This window comes from Heterodontus francisci, chromosome 25, assembly GCF_036365525.1.
Source record: "Heterodontus francisci isolate sHetFra1 chromosome 25, sHetFra1.hap1, whole genome shotgun sequence".
NCBI lineage: Eukaryota > Metazoa > Chordata > Chondrichthyes > Heterodontiformes > Heterodontidae > Heterodontus > Heterodontus francisci.
Window position 1 is genome coordinate 17,393,816 of NC_090395.1, and position 26,261 is coordinate 17,420,076.

Sequence of the window (26,261 nt, forward strand, 5' to 3'; positions counted from 1 at the left end):
GAAAAGGTGAAGGGTAGGACCAAAAAGTCCAGGGAATCCTGTATGTTAAGGGATAGAGAGCATTGGATAAGGGGATAAAAAGGAGGCTTATTCAGAGGGCTGAAAACAGCCCTAGAGGAGTATAGAAAGTGTGGGGAGGGGGGGGGGGGGGGAGGTAGTACTTAAGAAATTAGGAGAGCAAAGAGGGGGCAAGAAAAAACACTGGCGGGCAAGGAAAAGTGGGTAAATCCCCAGGCCCAGATGAGTTGTATCCCAGGCTGCTAGGTGAGGCAAGTAAGGAGATAGCAGGGCCTCTGACACTAATTTTCAAATCCTCTGGCCACAGGAGAGGTGCCAGAGGACTGGAGGACAGTGAATGTGATACCATTATTCAAGAAGGGTAGCAGGGATAAACCAGGTAATTACAGGCCGTTGAGTCTAACATCAGTGATAGGGAAACTATTTTAAAAAATTCTGAGGGACAGGTTTAATCTCCACTTGGAGAGGCAGGGATTAATCAAGAATAGTCAGCATGGCTTTGCCTGAGGGAGATCATGTCTAACAAACTTGACTGAATTTTTCGAGGAGGTGACTTAGTGTGTAGATGAGAGTAAAGCAGTTGATGTAGTCTTATATGGACTTCAGTAAGGCTTTTGATAAGGTCCCGAATGGGAGATTGGTCAAGAAGGTAAGAGCGCATGGGATCCAGGGCAATTTGGCAAATTGGATCCAAAATTGGCTTAGTGGCAGGAGGCAGAGGGCGATGGTCGAGGGTCATTTCTGCGAGTGGAAGCCTGTGACCAGTGGTGTACCATAGGGATTGGTGCTGGGACCCTTGTTGTTTGTAGTGTACATTAATGATTTAGACGTGAATATAGGAGGTATGATCAGTAAGTTCGCAGATGACACGAAAATTGGTGGTGTGATAGATAGTGAGGAGGAAAGCCTTAGATTACAGGATGATATAGATGGGCAGAGCAGTGGCAAATGCAATTTAATCCTGAGAAGTGTGAGGTAATGCATTGTGGGAGGACTAACAAGGCAAGGGAATATACAGTGGATGGTAGGAGCCTAGGAAGTAGAGGGTCCTAGATTACTGAAGGCAGCAGCAGATAGATAAGGTGGTTTTTTATATATTTTTTTATTTTAGTGATACAGCACTGAAACAGGATCTTCGGCCCACCGAGTCTGTGCCGACCAACAACCACCCATTTATACTAACCCTACAGTAATCCCATATTTCCTAACACCTACCTGCACTAGGGGAAATTTACAACAGCCAATTTACCTATCACCTGCAAGTCTTTGGCTGTGGGAGGAAACCGGAGCACCCAGCGAAAACCCACACGGTCGCAGGGAGAACTTGCAAACTCCGCACAGGCAGTGCCCAGAATCGAACCCGGGTCCCTGGAGCTGTGAGGCTGCGGTGCTAACCACTGAGCCACTGTGCCGCCCCTTGGTTGGGAAGGTATGTGGGATACTTGCCTTTATTAGCCAAGGCATAGAATATAAGAGCAGGGAGGTTATGATGGAGCTGTATAAAATGCTAGTTAGGCCACAGCTGGAGTACTGTGTACAGTACTATAGGAAGGATGTGATTGCACTGGAGAGGGTGCAAAGGAGATTCACCAGGATGTTGCCTGGGCTGGAGCATTTCAGCTATGAAGAGAGACTGGATAGGCTACAGTTGTTTTCCTTAGAGCAGAGAAGGCTGAGGGGGGACCTGATTGATGTATACAAAATTATGAGGAGCATAGATAGGTAGAAAGGAAGAAACTTTTTCCCTGAGTGGAGGGGTCAATAACTAGGGGGCATAGAATTAAGGTAAGGAACAGGAGGTTTCGAGGGGATTTGAGGGAAAAAAAATTCACCCAGAGGGTGGTTGGAATCTGGAACACACTGCCTGAAGGCGCGGTAGAGGCAGGAACCCTCACATTTAAGAGGTATTTAGGTGAGCACTTGAAACACCATAGCATACAAGGCTATGGGCCAAGTGCTCGAAAATGGGATTAGAATAGATAGGTGCTTGATGGACGGCTCAGACACGATGGGCCGAAGGGCCTGTTTCTGTGCTGTATAATTCTATGACACAGCGCCTCATGGAGGCCCAGTTTTGAGCTGCTAGATCTGTTCAAAATCTATCCCATTTAGCACGGTGGTAATGCCACACAACACGAAGGAGGGTATCCTCAATGTAAAGGCAAGACTGTCTCCACAAGGACTGTGCGGTGGTCACTCCTACCATCACTGTCATAGACAGATGCATCTGCGGCAGGCAGATTGGTGAGGACGAGGTCAAGTATGTTTTTCCTTCTCGTTGGTTCCCTCACCACCTGCTGCATACCCAGTCTAGCAGCTATGTGCTTTAAGACTCAGCCAGTATTGGTGCTACCAAGCCACTCTTGGTGATGGACCTTGAAGTCTCCCACCCAGAGTACATTCTGCAATCTTGCCACCCTCAGTACTTTCTCCAAGTAATGATCAACATGGAGGAGAACTGCTTCATTAGCGAAGGGAGGCCATTAGGTGGGAATCAGCAGGAGGTTTCCTTGCCCATGTTTGACCTGATGCCATGAAACTTCATGGAGTTTGAAGTCAATGTTGAGAACTCCCAGGACAACTCCCTCCTGACTGTACACCACTGTGCCACCAGCTCTGCTGGGTCTGTCCAGTCAGTGGGACAGGACATACCCGGGGATGGTGATGGTGGTGTCTGGGACATTGTTTGTAAGGTACAATTCCATGAATATGATTCAGGCTATTGATTGACAAGATTGATTGGGGCGGCACAGTGGCGCAGTGTTTAGCACCACAGCCTCACAGCTCCAGTGACCCGGATTCAATTCTGGGTACTGCCTGTGTGGAGTTTGCAAGTTCTCCCTGTGTCTGCGTGGGTTTCCTCCCACATGCCAAAGACTTGCAGGTTGATAGGTAAATTGGCCATTACCAATTTCCCCTAGTATAGGTAGGTGGTAGGGAAATATAGGGACAGGTGGGGATGTGGTAGGAATATGGAATTAGTGTAGGATTAGTATAACTGGGTGGTTGATGGTCGGCACAGACTCGGTGGGCCGAAGGGCCTGTTTCAGTGCTGTATCTCTAAACTAAACTAAGTCTGTGGGACAGCTCTCCCAATTTTGGCACAAGTCCCCAGACTTTGCAGGGTCAACAGGGCTGGGTTTGCTGTTGTCATTTCCAGTACCTAGATCGATTCCAGGTGGTCTGTCTGCTTTCATTCCTTTTCTTAGGCTTCGTAGCAGTTTTGATACAACTGAGTGGCTTGCTGTGCCATTTCAGAGGGCATTTAAGAGTCAACCACATTGCTGGAGTCACATGTAGGCCAGACCAGGTCCTTCCCTAAAGGGGATTAGTGAACCAGATGGGTTTTTACAACAATTACCAATGGTTTCATGGTTACCATTAGACTAGCTTTTTTATTAATTTAATTCAAATTTCACCATCTGCTGTGGTGGGATTCAAACCCATGCCCCATGGTCGCAGGTTTGGAAAGTGCTGTCTAAGGAGCCTTGGTGTGTTGCTGCAGTGCATCTTGTAGATGGTACACACTGCTGCCACTGTGCGTCAGTGGTGGAAGGAGTGAATGTTTGTGGATGGGGTGCCAAGCAAGAGGTTCGCTTTGTCCTGGCTTCTTGAGTGTTGATCGAGCTGCACCCATTCAGGCAAGTGGAGAGTATTCCATCACACTCCTGACTTGTGCCTTGTAGATCGTGGACAGGCTTTGGTGAGTTACTCGTTGCAGGATTCCTAGCCTCCGACCTGCTCTTGTAGCCATGGCATTGATATGGCTACTCCAGTTCAGTTTCTGGTCAATGGTAAGCCCCAGGATGTTGATACTGGAGGTTTCAGCAATTGTAATGCCATTGAACATGAAGGGGAGATGGTTAGATTTTCTCTTGTTGGAGATGGTCATTGCCTGGCACTTAAGTGGCAAGTAACATTCGCACCACACATCAACCCAAGCCTGGATAATGTCCAGGTCTTGTTGCATTTCTGCACGGGCTGCTTCAGTATCTGAGGGGTCACGATTGGTGCTGAACATTGTGTAATCATCAGCGAACATCCCCACTTCTGACCTTATGACTGAAGGAAGATCATTGATGAAGCAGCTGAAGATGGTTGGGCCAAGGACACTACCCTGATGAACTCCTGCAGTGATGTCCTGGAGCTGAGATAACTGACCTCCAACAACCACAACCATCTTTCTTTGCGCTAGGTATGACTCCAGCCAGCATAGAGCTTTCCCACTGATTCCCATCGACTCCAGTTTTGCCAAGGCTCCTTGTTACCAAATGCTGCCTTGATGTCAAGGGCAGTCACTCTCACCTCACCTCTGGAGTTCAGCTCTTTTGTCCATGTATGAACCAAGGCTGTCAGGAGCTGAGTGGCCCTTGTGAAACCCAAAATGAGTGTCACTGAGCAGGTTATTGCTAAGCAAGTGCCACTTGATATCACTGTCGACAACACCTGATTGACACCATAATCTGCGTGCTCTGCATGCTGCTGACGGTTGTGAAATGTGTTTGCACAAACCCTTTTACCAGCACACATCCTTTCGGAATTCTGCATGCACATCTCAAGACACCGGTTTTAAGTGTTAGGTGGCCATGTAACACCCAAACAAAGGGCACTACAGAATCCAATTTTTCCCCCACTGTTACACACCCTGCACCTGCACCCACCTTCCCCCAGTGAGCACAGATGAGTGGAGTGAAACCCCCAACCTGCACTTAACAGCCCACCCTCGTACAGAAGTGATCAAACACACACCCTGGCCCGCAGCCTCTACCTCAAGCAGCATCTAGACCAGGGGTCAGCAACCTTTTATTTTACCTGAAGAGTCTTTTTTAAGAAATTCACCTAAAATACAAAACCGCTTGGAGCCACAAGACAAAAAAAGATTAAAATTAGCAAAGCGATAATTTTCTACTCAGAATAAAATAATCAATAACAAATGTTCTTACAAAACTGATAGAATGCTTTTCTTTTGTGTTTTTATAATAGATTTTGCAATAAATAAAACTATGCTTATTTTAAATTTGTCCGTAAGACCCTAGGCTGCCATACCCAAGGTGCCACCTATTCCTGCTACTAGGAACTTAGACAACTCTTTCAAATTTGCTGATACCATCAGGACCACTGCCTCTCTTGGTAGTCCATTCCATATATCCAGGACACTGTGTGTTAAAAGAGGTTATACGCAAGCATTTTGCTCATTTTATACCCCAGGTCAGGAAGATCATTGGCCTCAATAAATGGCAGGAGGATCCTACAGCTGTCTTATGTCAGGTTTACATTTCTATTTTTTATTTCAGACTGTTGTATTTGCAGACTTTTCCTTTTTGTGCATTTTTATTTGAGATTATTGCATTTACACTTTTTCCTTTCATAGGTCATTTTGTTTATATTTCAAAATATTAGAGTTTACATTTAAAAGAAATTCTAAAAATGGCGTGACAGTGGCTCCTTTGATTGACAGATCTCTCTCACTCCTGGCAGCTGCCTCCCATCACATCATACACCACCACGTCATACACAATTGCGCACAGACGTCGTCTCGTACAGCACAGAGAAACAGCATGCATGCGTCACGCCGACATTAAGCACTGTTGCCTGGGTATCAGGATGAAAATGATGGCGGCGGCCTCGAGTCAGGGAACACTGTGCTCAGCCCTGGGGACGATGCTGAGGGCAGGGGCAAGGTCTGCAGAGGGAGGGCTGACAGGCTGGCACCTGGGAGCAGCCTGGGCCTTGGGCCTCTAACTGGCTGCCTTGGATCCACGATGCCGTTTTCCATTTAAAAAATCGTTTTTTAACTGTGAACTTTATCACAATTATTAACCTTTGCTTCCCACATGAAAACTGTATTACCATCTAGTTCTCTGAGTTGACATTCTCTTGACATACTATTTCTAGAAGTTTTCATGAAAATGAGAATCGGCCGATAAAAGTTGGGAGCGCAAATGAGACATTAAGATGCAGGTGCCAACCCCTGCTCTAGACTTTCGGAGTTAAGAGGAAAGGAAAACCAAAGAACTTGCATTTCCACTGCATCTTTCACAACCTCAGATCATCTCAAAGCCCATCACAGCAAATGAAATACAGTTGTAATGTAGGAAACACAGCAGCCAATTTGCAAGCTCCTACAAACCATGACCAGAAAATCTATTTACAGGTGTTGGCTTAGGGATAAATATTATCCAGGACGCTGCTGTGCATCAGCCACCCCACAGAGTGTACTTTACCTGACTGAAACCCACCCTACACAATAGGGCAATATAGCCCCAATCCCTACCCCCACCATGGGAATCAGATTCTGCTCATTTCACCTGACCACATCTCCCCACCCAAAGAGGAATCCACATCCCTCAATGATCGTTTTAGATGATTACACCCATTCTCAGAGGCTCCTCGCATCAAGATCTCATCCATCCTCTTCCTCTTTCCCTCCCTCTGAGTACCCTCCTGCTTCTGCCTTCCTCTTTCAATCATTTCCTTCTATTCTTACCCTGTCTCTTACCTCCTCTCTCCCTTTTTCCCTTCTCCCCGCCTTTGAGCCACCCTACAACCTCTGCATTCCCCACATCTCTTGCCAATCCTACCCTTCCCCAGTTGTCTTCTCCCCACAACTGCTGCTCTCCCTTCTCCCCACCCCCCTCTACACCAATTCCCAACTCTTTCCCCAGCTTCCTCTCCCTTCCTACACCGCGCACCTCTCCACAACACCCCCACCATTTCCTTCACATAAACTTTTCCCGCTCCCCCTCCCTCCCCTATCTGCCTTCCTTGTTCCCATACCCTACTTCTTCCCAAATTCACTTTCCCTTTTCCTGCCCTCTTACATTTCTCTTTCCTCCTCCATTATTCTTCCCCTTTCTCTTCCTTTTCTCCCTATCGCCCCTCTCCTGCATATTAAAGTCTCTGCTCTTCCTCACCATTCCTCCCATTTCTCCTCAGCTCCTCCTCCTTACCCATACTCCCTTGTATCTCAACTTTTCCTTGCTCTTTCCTCTTCCTCCCTGCTGTCCTCCTTACTCACCCCTCTCCACCTCCTCGCACTTCCTCTCTCCATTATCCTCATCCTCCCTTGTATTCCCCTTCAACATCCCTCCCCTGTCCTCCGCCCCTCCCCATCAAAGCCTCCAAACTTCTTCTCTTCCATGTCAGGGAACTAGCAGTCATTTTGCATACCTCTCAAACAATGACAGGATAGCCAGTTTATCTGTTTTTGGTGGTTGGTTGAGGGAGAATATTGATCAGGACTCCAAAATCTCCTCCTCTTCTTCAAAATATGTCTTGGATCCACCAGATCAGGCCTTAGTTTGGCCTCATCTCTAATTAGAGGGCAACTGTTAAGCATGGGTTCTCTCTTTCACACACAGCACCATTTAAGGGCAGAGGCTGATTATAGGACACATGGTATGCTTATGGAAACTTCCTTTTTGCTATAAACTCAAACCAGAGGTGTTGGGAGAAAGCCTAAACTATCATACAGTCATACTCATACACTACAGGCAATGATGGATGTTGCTGGGAAGCTCAGTTGGAACAAAATGAAGCATGAATAATAATTAAAACTTCTATTTCTAAGCAAAAACTTAACTATGCTTTACCTAGCTGTTCAGTCTCATAGCTGCTCCCCAACTTTTTCTCATTGTCTTCATTGAATTCATACAGTGAATCATAGGGTACTTTCTCTTTCTGGTTTTTAATAGGATTTCTTCGTCCTTTATTAGCCATAGTTCAATCAAACCTAAGAGCAAGTTAAAAGGTACAAAATGTTTTTAAGATACTTCCACAACAGATGTGAAAGAAAATCCAAATTATCAATGGCACATTTCAAAATTAGTTCCAAGAGTCAACTCATAATGATGGACAGCTAATTGTTCATTAGCTTTACTTAATTTTTAAGTTAAAATTCTTCAGCTAATTTAGACAGTAATTGAGGTATCAGAATTCAACTCATGGTAATACACTAGATAGGCTGCATTCTCAAACAAATCATAATATAAACAGCCATTTAATTTCCACAAATGCATGTGGACTGACCCAAGGAGATTTACAGGGAAACAGCACATATACTGACATTTTCAATATCCCAGAATTCATTAATTACAAATGAAATTCTCACTCGAACCTTTTGACAAAGCGCCTCTAAAATGCTTAAAACCAACAGAAAAACAGCTTTTTAATGGTGGCCATCTCCTGTTTCAGTTTGGTTCATACCAAATCAATAAACTATACCTTTATATGGTATCCACATTTCTGCTGCCCTTTTCCCTTATCTTAGCCTCATCAGCAAGGGCAATGGTAATCAATATTATGTCTGCCAGACACTATCTGCCTACCAGACTTTCCTTTCCCCATTGAAGACGAAAAGCTCTTCCATCTGGCAGCTCTCCATGAGAGTGTAGAGGAATTTGAAAGCTCCAAGTAGGGAACACAATCCTCCTGGCCATTTCAGCACAGCTAATCAACTATTCTACTTCTGAAGCTTCGATGCTGAAAACTTAGTTAGCCTGAACAGGTCGCCTTGGCTTAGCTGACTCTCACCCGAATGTAAACATTCCAGGTTCAAGCCAGACTCTGAATATCAAGCAACATTCCAGTGCATTACTGTGAAAATGTATGGTCAGAGCTGCTGTACGTTGGATGAGATGCTAAACGGAGGTCAGTTTACATGTTCCCGAAGATATTAAGATCTCCATGTCCTAGTTGAAGACAAGCAAGGCTTCTTTCCCAGTGCCCTGGTCAACCTTCTTCCACAAAAACAGATTAACTCATAATTCACCATATTTGTGGGACCCTATTGAGTAAAACGTGGCTGTCATATTTAGGAACACAGAAGCAGGATAAAACTATTCAGTCCGTCGAGCCTGCTCCACCATTCAATTAGATCATGGCTGATCATCTACCTCAACGCCACTTTCCCGCACTATCCCCATATCCCTTTATGTCATTAGTATCCAGATACCTATCAATTTCTGACTTGAGCATGCTCAATGACTGAACTTCTACAACCCTCTGGGGTAGAGAATTCCAAAGATTCACCACCCTGAGTAAAGAAATTCCTTCTCATCTCAGTCTTTAAATGGCCTATCCCTTATTCTGAGACATGTCCCCTGGTTCTAGACTCACCAACCAGGGGAAACATCTTATCTACATCCACCCTGTCACGTCCTGTAAGAATTTTCAATGAGTTCACCCCTCATTCTTCAAAACTCTAGAGAATGCAGATCCAGTTTCTTCAATCTCCTCGTAAGACAAACCTGTCATCCCAGGGATTGGTCTGGTGAACCTGCCTACAAATCAGTCACTGCATTGAATCACAGAATGGTTAGAGTACTGAAGTTCATGTCCGTGCCGTCTCTCTAAGACCTGCTCACCCAGTCTCACTCCCCTGCCTTCTCCCCATGGTCTTGTAAATACTTTCTCTTCAGGTAACTGTCCAATTCTCTTTTGAAAGCCACACTTGAATCTGCCTCCACCACACTTTCAGGCACTGCATTCCAGGTCCTAAGCACTCGCTGCATAAAAACATTTTTCTCATGTCATCTCTGGTTCTTTTGCCAATCACCCTAAAACAGTGTACTATACTTCTGGACCCTTCTGCCAATAGGAACAGTTTCTCCTTAATATTCTGTCCAGACCCCTCATGACTTTGAATGCAAAGTCTTTTTGCATATGACATTCTTTGAAACAGGAGGGTGCTATATAAACGCTATATAAACAAAGGATCAGTGCTGGGACCATTGCTGTTCACCATTTACACAAATGATTTGGATTGAGGGATTGAAGTACAATTTCAAAATGCGAAAACAATATCAAACTGGGGACATACTAATGAAGACGGCAACAAAACACAAGATGACATTAATAAACTTGAAGAATGGGTATATGATTGGTGAACTAATTTCAATATAGATAAATGTGAAGAGGTACATTATGGTAGAAACAATGAGGAGACCGCATACTGCTTTGAAAGTAAGAGTCTAAATAGCGTACATTGAACAGGTTGAGACTCTTTTCTCTAGAAAAAAGAGTCGGCTGAGGGGTGACCTGATGAAGAGATCGTCAAGATAATGAGAATGTTTGATCGGGTAGATGTAGATGTTTAGAGATGTTAAGGAGACCAAAACCAAGGGCCATAAATATAAGAGTTACTAATAAATCCAATAGTAAAGTAAGGAATAAATTCTTTACCAGAGAGTAGTCAGAATGTGAAATTTGCTACCACAGGGAATAGTTGAGGCAAATAGCATAGATGCACTTAAGGGATAAACAAGAGGGACAAAGAGGATATGTTGATAGTATTAGATAAAGAGGGGTAGGAGGAGGATCGTGTGGAGTATAAATACCAGCATAGACCTATTGGTCTGAATGGCCTGTTTCTATGCTGTACATTCTATTTAATTCTATGTAAATATATTAGGAGGAAAATAACATCTGTAACAGCATTCTTTATTCTATTGGTTTTTGCAGTTACATATGGTGCCAAGTAACGACCGCAGTGGCAAGCCTACCCATACCTCAAATGCATAAAACTTCTCACTATAGGGCTGTAACACACTCTAAGATACACATTAAATACAGAAGAATGCTTTCCTCTGATGACCGGGGTAGACACATGCAGACTAGCTAAGTCACATAAACCAGGAAGACCCCAAGTTCAATCCCCAACTCTACTGAGTTGGCTGAAATAACCTGGAACTGAAGCACGGAAATGGTCTCAACCCTCTTGGTTTAGGGAACTGGCTAGGGTTTCTGCCCTTGATCACTGTTCAGTGACCCCCTGCTCTAAATGCATGTGCATGTGTTAAAACTCCAGAAAGCTTATTATGGAAGGATAATTCTGGAGCCTATCTTTACTCAGTTTCACATTTATTGTACAGAGTAAAAGGATTACAAACATGTAGCTCCTCAATCAAAACCCTTCACCAGTCTCAGTAAGTATCTGCTTATAAGTGCTCATGATAGACCCCAATTAACACCCTCCACCTGCATATAATCTGATACAGAATTAACAGATTCCCTTCTCTCTTTTATAATGCAACTTGGATTAACGCGCTCAAAGAACATTTCAAAATAAATTCCATATTATGTACAAATTATTAACATGCTCAAAGAACATTTCAAAATAAATTCCATATTGGGTACAAAGTATTACATTGTGAGACGCCCCTCCTCTAGCACTCCTAACGATTTCTTTGAACTAGCATTTCTTTTTGTGAAACAATCAGATAGCTGATGACTTGCATCTACCCATTTAAGTTTGGAGATTTCCTTTTTCTCCAGCATTTGTTTCAAGCCAGCATGGTCAATACATAGTCTTTTCTCTCTCACACTTTTTGTAGAGTGTATATTGATCCACAAAGAACAATTATCCACATAACATTCAATGGGTATCCTATCTTCAGTATGTCCCTTGTTCAGAATTTCACCCAAAATATTTGACAAATAGAACCCCATATTCACTGCCTCCACAAGACCCAGTGTTTCCGCAGCTAAAGTGCTTTTAACAACCTTTTTTATTTTCTGAGCCTCCCAAGCTAAAAGATAACATTCTCCATTTTCACTCATCACGAATATTATGAAACCAGCTGCACACGAATACCCATCAGCAAGATTAGTATGCGAAGCATCACTAAAAATTATTAGCTTCATGTTCTTTGGGTTACCTAAGGATGGGAACTTCAGTATACATTTCTCCAGATTTAGTTTTTTTAATGTTTATCTACCCTTAAAACATTCTCAACTTTTGGATATTTCATCATAGTGCTTAACTCCAGCACATCAAAACTAGCATCAGGCCTAGTCTGAGAGCACAACCAGTTTAAATGACCAACCACGCTCCACAATTGCTCAGTCTCTGCTTCAGAAATATCATCTTTCTGTGATGACCCAACATGGTTAACTCAGATGGGAATAACACTCTCCAAATAGGATTGCAGATTTAAAGTTATTTCAGACTTAGTCAGCTTAATACCTAAACCAATATATTTAAAGGCCCCACAAGCCTGACACCCAATCTTAAATTCTGCCCTAATAGTATTAATAAAATATTTCTCATAATCCACAGTATCAACCCATAAGAAATAATCAACATGCATCATGATGATGCCTGCAAGTTTCCCTTTATGATACCAATAAAACATTGCACTGCTTTTAGTTGAGCACAACGAATTTTCAACAAAACAGATCTCACCTAGAAATACCACACACTGGAAGCATCATTAAGGCCATCGACACATTTGTTCAATTTCCATAGTTTTCCTTCTGCATCTGCTGCCTCTTTGGGTAGTTTCAGAAACACTTCTCTCTGAAAAGGATCACCCTGCAGAAATGTGGCTTTTATGTCAATGGATCTACACTCCCATGAATATGTGGCCAAAAGACCTAAAAAGATTTTCAAGATTACTTTTCCAATTGTAGGAGAGTCCTCTCTAACATCAGTATCACCCAGTTGCTCTTCAAAGAGCAACTAGCCTCACTTTAGCCTTATAAGTTCCATCGGGAAGGACTTTTTTAGTACAAATCCACCTATGTGACAAGGCTAGCTGTCCCCTATCTGGTACCTCAGAATCAACTCCAAACTCTCTCCAACTCTCTAATTTCTTATGTTTTGCTTCTCTTAATTTTTCCTTAAGTTTATTGATGGCCACTAAAACGTCACAGTCATGAGGACTTCTGCTTCTAGTTCTACTCTTAAGACTGCTCTCTGGCCTTCGTTTTATTGTGGAATCTTCTCAAAATACAGCCTCTATTAGCACTTTGATGTTTTTTGGGACTACTGCCAGAAGATCTCCCTCTCACATTGGAGGCTCTTTCTCCAGTATGTGATCACTTCCCTATGCAACAGTCACTTCCAGACCTACTATTATAACTTGCACTGCACTTTCTTACCTTCCACTCTTTCACCCCATTCTGCCAGTCAATGGACCTTGCTTCTTGGCCATCATCTTGAACATTTAACCAATATTTAAACTTGCCTGTAGATTTTCCCGCACATCCCACAATTGTTGCATCCCTCCATCTATCAGACCTCTCTGGAATATATGTCACCCAAGTTACCACTCAGGGCAATAGTCCTTTGGATATGATAGCTCTTTCTGAGCGGCATGATCCCTCACATTACAATCCAACCCTTGATCTACCTCATTCTGTTCTTCAGGACCTTCATCATAAAACACATGAATATTTGAGGTACAAGGTGCATCATTTCCCTCTATCAACTGCTCAGATTCTGAGATTTTGTAATCAATCCCCATCAATCGCAAGGAATGAGCCTTAACAGTTTGAATTCCATGCTTGATAACTACTGTCTTGCCATCACGACCAATTACCTTACCAGGGCCCTTCCATTCCCCCAACACTCTCTTTTATAATACACTAAATCTCTTGAATTAAATCCCGCCTCTGATGGCCTTAAACAATGCCAGAGACCTCAGCCTTGATAGACAGCCCTGCATGTAAAGCATTCAAATGTGCAGAAAAAACTGAACTAATTGTAGTACCTTCTAGAGCAGGAGGACTGTTGCACAGCACAGAAGGCAATTTGGGATTCTGTTCATAGACCAACTGATAGGAACTATATCCTCCAACCATCTGAAGCGAATTCTTCACATGAACCGCCCATGCCAAGGCAGCTGTCAACTTGCAGTTTGGCTGGTCAGCTAAGATTTTATGCAGCATTTCATCAACCACTGCGTGATTCCTTTCACAGAGCCCATTTCTGAAAGGACTTTCAGCTACAGTATTCATAACCATAATGTTCATGTTTTCAAACATATGTCTGAACTTGTCATTGCAAATTCCCTTCAATTATCAGTCAGAAACTTAGCTGATGCCCCAAGTCCAGTCCCTATCTATTTCACCATAATTTTGTCTATAAACACCCTTTTGTCCTTGCTATTTATTATTGTAGAAAGACTAAATCTAATTGCTAGGTCGATAAAATGTAGAACAAAAATATTCTTGTCTTAATCCCACACCTTTAAATCCATGGCAACTACCTCATTAAAGTTACATGTCAATGGAAGGCTGGCAACGGGACGTGATGGTGTCCTCCAATACTTGTTAGATTTCTTTTTAATCTCTGACAAGAAGATTAGATTAGATTAGAGATACAGCACTGAAACAGGCCCTTCAGCCCACCGAGTCTGTGCCGACCATCAACCACCCATTTATACTAATCCTATATTCCTACCAAACATCCCCACCTGTCCCTATATTTCCCTACCACCTACTTAAACTAGTGACAATTTATAATGGCCAATTTACCTACCAACCTGCAAGTCTTTTGGCTTGTGGGAGGAAACCGGAGCACCCGGAGAAAACCCACGCATACACAGGGAGAACTTGCAAACTCCACACAGGCAGTACCCAGAATCGAACCCGGGTCCCTGCAGCTATGCTAACCACTGCGCCACTGTGCCGCCCTAAAGGGTGAGCAAATTGTGTAACTTTAAGACAATTTGCTTTTTATCTCTCTGATTCTTAACATCTGATGCCATTAATTCTGTTCTAACACTGACGAGAAACATCAGGTTTTGTTACGGGTATACAATAATGCCCTGACTGGGTAAACTGCAAATTCACTGACTTTCCAAAAACAACTGCCTTCTCATGCTCCATATCAAGTTTCATTTGTGCCTTTTTCATTGAAGGCTTACTCAACAGTGAAGATATCTCACTAGAGTCTACATCAGTACTGATAAAATGGCTTACTCCAGCTATTTTACATAGAATTACTACTCGCTTCAGTGACTTCAATGTGTTGTCATCACCAAACCTAAAGCTGGTAGTACTTTTATACTCCTTAACCTTGCATTGATCGTCACTACTAAGTGAATCCATTCCCTTAACCAAGGGACAGAGTCCTCGAAATAACACATGTGCAGAGAATTCTGAGGCAGAATAGGAAGATGCTGATGAATCTGAATGAATTGTACTAGTCACAAGGAGTGATGAATGTGTTAGTTGCAGATTCGTTCAACTGAGTCTGAACCACATGACCAGTGGAAGAATGAAGTGAATATGTGGACACAGGTTAAATCTCTATCAAAGAGGAAACAAGGTATAGCCTTGGCTTTGTCACTTCCTACCAAAAGTAAAATTGGAAGTGTTTTGCGAACTGGATGCTCGTCAGTTGGAAACTCAAAGGGTTGGATCTTCTGACAGAATTCTTGGATGAAATTTACAAGAAAGATGACCATTGAATGCGTATGAGGCATGGTCAGACTTTGGAAAAGATGGTTATTCAATGGAGAAATATATCATGGACTTTAAATTCACCTTGATGGGTCCTTGACTGTGCAGGAGCTGCGGACAGTCCCACTCGGAGGACGGAGGACAGATACAGCCCTGCTCATCTGGGCACAGACGCAGGGCCACAGGAGTCACTGGAAAAGAGGCCCTACCTAGACCATCAGCATCAATAGCAGGTGTTCCCACATGTCAGAGTTCCCTGAGGCAGTGCGGGGTCATGGGCAGAGAATGGAGGAGTCCATTCAGCTCATGTGTGCCACAACGCCTCAGGACTTACAGCGTATGAGCTCCGCCACTGAGAGTGGCCAGCTCATGGAGAGCCATATGTGGCAGTACTTGGAGTGCACGCACGAACTATGAACTGATATACACAGATGGATGCCACACCATGTAGTGTGGACTGGTGAGTGGTGCTGAAGGTGTAAGGATCTCTGGAGGGGGTGCCAGTTGCACCCCAGCTGATACTCCCTTCCAGCCATCAGGAACGCCAGCCAAGGGCTGAGGATGCCACCGAGGAGGATGAGGGTGCTGCCCCTCACATGGTGCCATCAACATCTTCAGCCTCCTTGGCCCCTCTGACTGAGGGAGCATCTGTGCAGCAGAGCCCAAAGATGGAGGCTGGCCCTGCAATAATCCCAGTACAGCAGTCTCTGCAGATGTCTCCACGGTCATCTCCACGATGAGGAAGACCACTATGTACATCTCAGCTGCAGGCAGAGATGAGTGAGCAGGCTGACTCCCCCTCCTCCAAGGCCACAAGGGGAGCACCGCATAGAATTGGCCAAGCATGGAGGCCACCACTCTGCACAGAGCACTGAGTGGGTCACTGGGGTGTATTCTTCCTGTAACTGTGCACTGTTTTCCTTTATGAGCACCGTGTAAATAATGACACTTGAAGCCAGACATGTGAGCTTCCTTTTCTTATCCCGCCATTAATAAAAGAGGTATGAAGTGGTGAAGGAGAGCAAGGGATAGTCAACATTGACGGTGAAACCTCTGGGCAGTAAGAGTTTACATGTTCCAGGCTGCTTCTTCAATAGAAGTGTTAGGACAGGCAACTCAGTGAGTTCCTGTTGGTGCTGTTCATCCTCGATCAGAGGGGCTCAGTTGAAATGAGACTGAATCGGATGATCCCTGATGTTGATGGAATCCTGCTGAGACTCTCAAGCCCTGTGGCGGGCCTGGCCACCTCCCTATGCAGCTGGGTTCTGCACTTTCTCCTTCCACTTCCTCCTCTTCTTCTACATCCTGCTCCTCCTCTTACTCTGATGAACTGCGTCCTTCCAGGGTCTCACTGTTCGCAAGGTCCACAGTGCAAGGCGTTTTATAAGTATATTAGGGGCAAGAGGATAACCAGGGAAAAAGTGGGGCCTATTCGGGATCAAAGAGGCAATCTGTGTATCGAACCAGAGGACATAGATGAAGGTTTGAACAATTATTTTTTACCTGTGTTCACTATGGAGGAGGACGATGTAGGTGTAAAGATCAGGGAGGGGGATTGTGATATACTTGATCAAATTAGCATTGAAAAGGAGGAAGTATTAGCTGTATCTACAGGCTTAAAGGTGGATAAATCCCCAGGCCCAGATGAGATGTATCCCGGGCTGCTATGTGAGGCAAGGGAGGAGATCCTCTCTGGCCACAGGAGAGGTACCAGAGGACTGGAGGACAGCGAATGTAGTACCATTATTCAAGAAGTGTAGCAGGGATAAACCAGGTAATTACAGGCCGTTGAATCTAACATCAGTGGTAGGGGAATTATTGGAAAAAAGTCTGAGGGACAGGACTAATCTCCACTTGGAGAGGCAGGGATTAATCAGGGATAGTCAGTATGGCTTTGTCAGGGGGAGATCATGTCTAACAAATATGATTGAATTTTTCAAGGAGGTGACTCGAGGTGTAGATGAGGGTAAAGCAGTTGATCTAGTCTATATGGACTTCAGTAAGGCTTTTGATAAGGTCCCGCATGGGAGATTGGTTAAGAAGGTAAAAGCCCATGGGATCCAGGGTAAGTTGGCAAATTAGATTCAAAATTGGCTTAGTGGCAGGAGGCAGAGGGTAATGGTTGAGGGTTGTTTTTGCAATTGGAAGCCTGTGACCAGTGGTGCACTGCAGGGATCGGTGCTGGGATTCTTACTGTTTGTAGTGTACATTAATGATTTAGATGTGAATATAGGAGGTATGATCAGTAAATTCACGGACAACACGAGAATTGGTGGTGTCATAAATAGTGAGGAGGAAAGCCTTAGACTACAGGACGATACAGATGGGCTGGTAAGATGGACGGAGCAGCAGCAAATGGAGTTTAATCCTGAGAAGTATGAGGTGTTGCTCTTTGGGAGGACTAACAAGGCAAGGGAATATACAATGGATGGTAGGACCCTAGGAAGTACAGAGGGTCAGAGGGACCTTAGGGTGCTCATCCATAGATCACTGAAGGCAGCAGCACTGGTAGATAAGGTGGGTAGGAAGGCATACAGGATACTTGCCTTTATTGGCCGAGGCATAGAGTATAAGAGCCGGGATGGAGTTATGATGGAGCTGTATAAAACACCAGTTAGGCTACAGCTGGAATACTGCGTACAGTTCTGGGCACCACACTATAGGAAGGATGTGATTGCAATGGAGAGGGTGCAGAGGAGATTCACCAGGATGTTGCCTGGGCTGGAGCATTTCAGTTATGAAGAGAGACTGGATAGGCGAGGGTTGTTTTCCTTGGAGCGGAGAAGGCTGAGGGGGGACCTGATGGAGGTATACAAAATTATGAGGGGCATTGAAAGGATAGATAGGAAGAAACTTTTTCCCTTAGCGGAGGTTTCAATAACTAAGGGGCATAGATTTAAGGTGATGGGCAGAAGGTTTAGAGGGAAGTTCAGGAAGAATTTTTTCACCCAGAGGGTGGTTGGAATCTGGAACACACTGCCTGAAAGGGTGGTAGAGGCAGGAACCCTCACAACATTCAAGTATTTGGATGAGCACTTGAAACGCCATAACATACAAGGCTACGGGCCAAGTGCGGGGAAATGGGATTAGTTAGGACGGGTGCTTGATGGTTGGCGCAGGCGCGTTGGGCCGAAGGGCCTGTTTCTGAGCTGTAATACCCTATGACACTATGAGCTCCCTGGAGGATCATGTTATGGAGTGCACAGACCACCACAATGAGCAAGACCCTTGCAGCTGTGTATTGCAGGGTACCACCCTTTCAGTCCAGGCACCAGAACCGCATCTTCAGAAGCGCAATGGCCTGTTCAGTGGTGATCCTGATGGCTCCAGCTGTATCGATTTTGTGCCTTTGTCTGGAGCTTTCAGAGCAGGGTGAGTAAGGTCCTCGTCTCCAAAATCCATCCCCGGAGTTTGGAGTGGACTGAAGAGCTGCGGCAGCTTGGACTGGCAGAGGATAAAGGAATCATGGCAGCTTCCAGGAAATCAGGTCACACATGGAGGAAAATCCTGTGGTCATATACCACCTGAACATTGAGGGAGTGGAAGCCCTTCCTGTTGATGAATCTGACCAGTCGGTCACTGGGAACATCGATGGTCACATGGATGCAGTCAATGATGCCCTGCACCTGGAGGAATCCAGTGATGACAGCAAAACCCACGGCCCTTTGTGTTTGCGAGGCCGTGTCTGCCTGGAATTGAATGTACTGTCCAGTTCTGGCAAACAGGACATCAGTAACCTGCGAGATGCAGTGGTGTGCAACAGTTTACGAGATCCCACCAAGGTCCGCAGCTGATCCTTGGAAGGAGCCAGAAGCGAAGACCTTCAAGGACACAGTGACTTTCAGGGCTACGAGCAGGGCATGGCGAGCCATGCTGCGAGATGTCTGCGACCATCTGCCTGGTTCTCGGTCATCCCAAGGTAGCACCATCTTCGTCAGTAGATCCTATGCTAAGGGTATGGCCTCCATGACCTTCCTGCCCCTCTCCTCTGCGATCCTGATGCCTGGGGCTCTGCTGTTCCTGTGGAGGGTGTTGCTCTTCATCGCCACTGGGCTCAAAATCTGAGTCGTTTCCCCACTGTCTGCTACAGCCTTGCTTGTGCCCAAGTGGCCCCAAAATGCCAAAATGGTGAAGACCCCATGCACTGCCTCAGCACTTACTGCCTACTTTTCCTGTCACCTGTGCCAAAGCGATGGCACCTGTCGCCCAAGGGCCGAGTCCATCTCTGGGCCATTCACCCTTTCATGGGGCCCAGTTAATTCCCTGGGGCAGCCATAACTGGCTCCCCACTGAGTGTCCCCTTGCATTCAGCTGGTCTGCCCCAGGCATCGCTTGCAGCCTGTGCGCTCCCGTGGAAATCAGAACATTCCGATCTCAATGAGCTCTTTAATAATGTTAATTGGCCTTTGTAATGGATCGGATGGGATCTCGTGGCCGCCCTCCCCCTACTCTAGTGCAACTGGCCAATGCTAGAACAAACTTGGGAAAAAGGCACCCCGGCTGGCACCGGTATTTTCATCTCCCTCCCATCTCCGTTCCTGCCCCCGAAAATTCAGACCCTTGAGTCAGGCATCACCCGCAGCCCTGAATGTCTTCATTCTTTGAGGCTTTCCATCAACTGCATGCGTAGAAAAGAAAGCACAAGAAATTATTCTATGTATATAACATTAATTCTATATCCCTTCTACCTCAGCGGGGACCAAAATACATTTCTCTAATTGACAATACCAATTTGCTTCCCAGGTCATTACGTTAAACACATTTAAAAGTGATAATAAACCACAGTGCATAAACAAGAGTTAAATCTAATTATTCTCTTGCCCCTTTGACTTACATCTACCCCTCTTCCCTCTGTAACCATTAGCATTCTCTGCCCCCTCAGTGATGGCCACCTCCTCCTTCATACCTCTTTCACTCACTCTCTCCCCAATTCATACTCTCTTCCAATTATCTCACTCCACCCCGTTCATATCACTCTTACTCATCCCACTTTCCCCTACCTCACTGTCACCTCTCGTACCTCACTCTCTCCCTCTCTTCCCTTTGTACCTCACTTTTCCTCGTACCTCCCTCACTCCCTCTCACCCCTTGCACCTCATTCACTCTCACTCTCTCCCACTTTGTCCCTCCCTCTCCCTCATCTCACTCTCTTTATTTTTACCTCTCTCATTCTTTCTCATTATCTCACACCCTTGTACCTCACTCGCTCTCACTTGTCCCCCCTCTCTCACCCTTGTCTCTCCCTCCCCTTGTACCTCACTCATCCACTCACTCACTCCCTACCTCTGTCACTCCCTCTCCTTATATCTCACTCGCTCCCTCCCCCTTTGTACCTCACTCACTACCTCCTCCCTCCTTTCCCTTGTCGCTTACTCCCTCCCCGTACCTCACTCACTCACTCCCCTTGGACCTCACTCTTTCCTTCGGCTGTTCGACTTTCTTCCCGCCACATGCGCCCTTTCACCGGGCGTAAGATTACACCTACGGCACCATGACACCAACAAACCGCAAACAGCTCAACTAATTTACCCGTACAATAAACCTTACTCAGTTGGAAACCCCGGGATTTGGCGGCTGCCCCCATGCCAGTGGTCTTCACCTGCAGTGATAAATAAGCGGCACTATATCCCCTCGAGGAGCAACGCCAAGGCGGTGAAAAGTCCAAAGGTTCACAATCCACCGGCATCGAATGAGCAGGCGCAAAGAGACACGTGACCCGCCAGCATCCAATGAACAGATGTGCGGGTGGCACGTGACCCGCGGTATCCAATGAGCAGCGGAGGCGGGAGAGTCCGGCCGTTGTGCTCGCGGGATGGTCGGTGCTGGGAAAGGTTGTTTAATCTGCTGCGTCATTCGTGGCTGGTTTGCAACCTAATTCCATATACCCGACTTCGACCCACATTCTTTAATGCCCCTATATAATAAAGAACAAACTCAAACCACCCAACATGGTTCTGGAAGCCAGGAACCAAAGATTAAGGAATAAAAAAACTGAATGTGTTGGAAATACTCGGCAGGTCTGACAGCATCTGTGGAGAGAGAACCAGAGTTAATGTTTCAGGCCAGAGATTAAGGGCTGGATTTTAACTCCAAATGAATGGGTTTTGAGTGTGTTAGAATCAGGCCCTAAGAGTCTCACTGACTGAGCCAGACGGGCCTGCCGTTAAAGGTAACAGGGAAAGCAGGGAGTTATAGACCAGTCAGCTCATTTACACTGAATTTATGACGATCTGTAGGAGATGGCAGACAGAAATCTCAGCACCAATGGAAAAGTTACTCTATCCCTGGTCCTCCCCTGCAGCTGGTTACCCTCAGCTGGCAGACACGCCATTTGCACAGCCTGGTCAGAGACTCTCCATAGGAATTCCCAGCAACTGTCTTGCCTCTCCTGGGATGTGTAAAGTATTTACAAATCAAAGTTTGGTGCTATTCAGGAGTTAAATCAGAAAGCACATTTTCACAGGAAGTGTAGTGGAAATCTGGATGCTTCCCTCTAAAGGCTGTGGATGTTGGGGGTCGACTGAAACTTTCTGGACTGAGGTGGATAGATTTTTGTTGCTTTTGGGCATTAAAGAATATGCAGCAAGGGTTCTTCTTTGGCCTCCTTATCTCGAGAGACAATGGGTAAGCGCCTAGAGGTGGTCAGTGGTTTGTGGAGCAGCGCCTGGAGTGGCTATAAAGGCCAATTCTAGAGTGACAGGCTCTTCCACAGGTGCTGCAGAAAAATTTGTTTGTCAGGGCTGTTACACAGTTGGCTCTCCCCTTGCGCTTCTGTCTTTTTTCCTGCCAACTGCTAAGTCTTTTCGACTCGCCACACTTTAGCCCCGCCTTTATGGCTGCCCGCCAGCTCTGGCGAACGCTGGCAACTGACTCACATGACTTGTGATCAATGTCACAGGACTTCATGTCGCATTTGCAGACGTCTTTAAAGCGGAGACATGGACGGCCGGTAGGTCTGATACCAGTGGCGAGCTCGCTGTACAATGTGTCTTTGGGGATCCTGCCATCTTTCATGTGGCTCACATGGCCAAGCCACATGGCCAAGGTTATGATAAAGATTAACCATGTTGTCTTTGGATGGTTTAGTAGACTCAAGGTGCTGAATGACCTACTCCTAATCCTATGAAGTACCTCCTGCAATACATGATCAACTGCAAAGAGACACAGATGTGCACAACCCCCACCTCCGTCCCAAACACTGCAGTTCTAGCTCCATGCCATGTGCGATACGATTTTTAAAAACTAAACTTCCTGCCCAGTAGCATAATGTTCAGCTCGACTGAGTTCTGCAAGATAGAGTGCTTTACCCGGGAATTTGATAAGTGTGGGAATTCAGTGCAGTGAAGGCGGAGGTGCTGTTCTGGTCTTTTACCGAACAAACAGTGATCCGAGAGAGTGAGAGCTGAAGCCCAGAGGCATTAATCAGGTGAGCAGTTAGGTGACTAGTTTGTTTTCTAAACTGGAACAGTAGTTTGAACTGGTACTGGGGATATAAAAGTATTGTATTAAATTTGTAATATAACTAGTTAAACTACTTAATATAAGTACAAATTATCATTCAGTGATATTTCTAAACTTGAAACCTAATTAGTTAAATCAAACAGAATAAAGATGGCAGGGCAGGTGATGTGCTGCAGCTGTAGCATGTGGGAGCTGGTTGACACCAGTGTGATCTACTGCAACCACATCTGCAGTAAGTGTCTATGGCTTGAGGAACTTCGGCTCAGAGTTGATGAACTGGAGTCTGAGCTTCGGACACTGCGATGCATCAGGGAGGGAGAAATTTACCTGAGTACCTTGTTGCAGGAGGCAGTCACACCCCTTAGGCTGGGTACGTCAGACTTGGTCCTTTCTCAGGCACGAGAGTGCATGACTACAAGTGAGGCAAGTATGGGAATCAGGAAGGAAGCAATGGAGGAGCCTCATCCCTTGCACTTGTCCAACAGGTTTGAGGTTCTTGCTGCTTGTGTGGACAAGAGCAGGGACTACAGGGAGGATGAGCAAGCTGACCACAGCAGTGGGGAGTTAAATGCAACGTAGTCATAGTAATATTAGCAGACAGTTTAGTTAGGGGGAATAGGTGCTGTTCTCTGCAGCCGAGAGCGTGAATTTTGAAGGCTGTGTTGCCAGGGTTAAGGACATCTTGGGGCTGGAGAGGAACTTGCAGTGGGAGGGGAAGGATCCAATTGTCATGGTCCATGTGGGTACCAATGATTTAGCTAGGACTACTGAGGGAGTATGAGCAGCTAAGAGCTAAATTAAAAAGCAGAAACACAAAGGTAATACTCTGTGGATTACTACCTGAGCCTCGAGCAAATTGGCATTGGGTAAATAAGATCAGAGAGTTAAATGTTTGACTCAAATGGGCTTTGATTCATGGGGCACTGACACCAGTACTGGGGAAAGAGGGAACCTTCACCTGAACTGCGCTGGGATCAATGTCCAGGCAAATTGTATAACTAGGGCTGTAGGAGGAACTTTAAATAGTGGGGAGGAGGATTCAGGCAAGGGAAATTTATAACTTAAGGACAAGGCGATAGTGCAGGATAGCGATACTGGTAATGATAACCCAGAGAGTGACAGGAAGGGACAGAATGTACAAATGTAGCAGTGTACCAGCAAATAAGGTTAGAGTAGGGAAAAGAGGTAAAAATACAGAATTAAAGGCTCTTTATCTGAATGCATGCAGCATTCATTACAAGATGGATGAATTGACAACACAAATAGATATAAATGGGAAATGCTGGAACCGCTCAGCAGGTCTGGCAGCATCTCTGGAAAGAAAAGCAGAGTTAACGTTTCGGGTCAGTGCCCCTTCCGATGAAGGGTCACTGACCCGAAACGTTAACTCTGCTTCTCTTTCCACAGATGCTGCCAGACCTGCTGAGTGGTTCCAGCATTTCTTGTTTTTATTTCAGATTTCCAGCATCCGCAGTATTTTGTTTTTATTATATAGAAATAAATGGGGATGATATGATGACCATTACAGAGCCGTGGTTGCAAGGTGACTAAGGCTAGGAACTAAATATAGAAGGATATTTGACATTTTAGAAGGATAGGAAGAAGGGTTTAGAGGGGGAACTCCATGGACTGTGCAGCTGAAGCCACAGCCGCTAACGGTCAAGTAATTAAAATTAAGGATGTGTAAGAGGCCAGAATTGAAGCAGCACAGAGGTGGGGTAGCCCTGTTAATAAAGGTTGCGATCAGTACAGTAGTGAGAAATGATCATGGCTGAAAGATCAAGATGTAGAATCAGTTTGGGTGGAGATAAGAAATAGCAAAGGAAAGATGGTTACTGGTGGGTGTAGTTTATAGTCCCCCTAACAGTAGCTGCACTGAACGACAGAGTATAAATCAAGAAATAACGGGGGCCTGCAATAATTGTGAGTGATTTTAATCTTCATATATATTGTAGTAATCAAATTGGCAAAGGTAGCCTGGAGGATGAGTTCATAGAGTGTATTAGGGACTGTTTCTTAGAATAATACATTCTGGAACCAACCCGGGAGAAGGCTATTTTAGACCTGATAATGTGTAATGAGACAGGATTAATTAATGCCATCATAGTAAAAGGATCCTTTCGGCAGGAGTGATCATAACATGATAGAATTTCACATTCAGTTTGAGGGTGAGAAATCTAGGTCTGAAACTATTGCCTTAAACTTAAATAAAGGCAATTACAAGGGTATGAAGACTGAGTTGGCTAAAGTAGATTGGGAAAATAACTTCAAAGGTAAGACAGTAGAGAAGCAGTACAGACATTTAAGGAGATACTTCATTATTCTCAACAAAAATATATTCCATTGAGAAAGAAAGACTCTATGAGAAGGATGCACCATCCGTGGATAACTAAGGAAGTTAAGGATGGTATCAAATTGAAAGAAAAGGCAGACAGTACGAAAAGAATAGTGGTAGGCCAGAAGATTAGGAAAATGTTAAAAACCAGCAGAGGATGAAAGGTTACAGACTTGAAACTTTAACTGTTTTTCTCTCCACAGATGCTGCCAGACCTGCTGAGTATTTCCAGCACTTTTTGTTTTTATTTCAGATTTTCAGCATCTGCAGTATTTTTCTTTGATATGGTGTGATTAACCAGATTCCTGGGCCTGAATGAAAATGTAGATTGGGGAAGGGACTTCATTATTAACAAGAAAACTAGTAATTAATAACCAATGAGAATATAACTGATGAACCTTAGACCAAAGACTGAACCACCAGAATACACAATTAGAACTGTATAAAAATCCCCGTAGCCTGTCCAAGGTACTCGAGCTTCTACTGAAGACCAGAAGAAGAGGAACGGAGGGGCGAACACTGTCTAGAGTCCGACAGTTTTGGGAAAGCAAGCACTCATGGACAGTCATTGCTCATTGCCTATTGTTAAGTGTACTTTAATAAATTCTGGTCAATTGACTATACTTTGGCTGTTGTCTCTGTCTCATCAAACAGGTTGTCTTGTCCGAACTAAAGTAAAGGGATATTTTTCCAACACTTGTACATGGATCACAAAATGTCAGCATGCAGGTACAGCAAATAATTAGACAGGCAAATGGAATGTTGGCATTTATTGCAAGGGGAATGGAGTACTTTTTTTTATTTATTCATGGGATGTCGGCATCACTGGCTATGCCAGCATTTATTGCCCATCCCCAATTGCCCTTCAGAAGGTGGTGGTGAGCTGCCTTCTTGAACCGCTGCAGTCCATATGAGGTAGGTACACCCACAATGCTGTTATGAAGGGAGTTCCAGGATTTTGACCCAGTGACAGTGAAGGAACGGCGATATAGTTCCAAGTCAGGATGGTGTGTGACTTGGAGGGGAATTTGCAGGTGGTGATGTTCCCATGCATCTGCTGCTCTTGTCCTTCGAGTTGGTAGAGGTCGCGGGTTTGGAAGGTGCTGTCTAAGGAGCCTTGGTACGTTGCTGCAGTGCATCTTGTAGATGGTACACACTGCTGCCACTGCGTCGGTGGTGGAGGGAGTGACTGTTTGTGCATGGTGTGCCAATCAAGTGGGCTGCTTTGTTCTGGATGGTGTCGAGCTTCTTGAGTGTT

General features: G+C 45.0%; 1 protein-coding gene across 9 annotated transcripts in view; it reads right to left on the minus strand.

Moving 5' to 3' along the window:
- Window positions 1-26,261, minus strand: part of sycp3 (synaptonemal complex protein 3) — a 140,877-nt gene that overhangs the window by 104,206 nt on the left and 10,410 nt on the right. For 2 of the 9 annotated variants that reach the window (XM_068056936.1, XM_068056926.1), the window contains exon 1: window positions 20,755-20,896. The exons of 1 other annotated variant lie outside the window; for it this stretch is intronic. In XM_068056936.1, the coding sequence (XP_067913037.1) occupies window positions 20,755-20,893 (139 nt within the window). In that variant the 5' untranslated portion in view covers window positions 20,894-20,896. Of the gene's footprint in view, window positions 1-7,610; window positions 7,751-20,593; window positions 20,617-20,749; window positions 20,897-26,261 lie in introns of those variants that run through there. 6 more of the 9 variants (XM_068056928.1, XM_068056929.1, XM_068056930.1 and 3 more) reach the window with 6 other exon arrangements.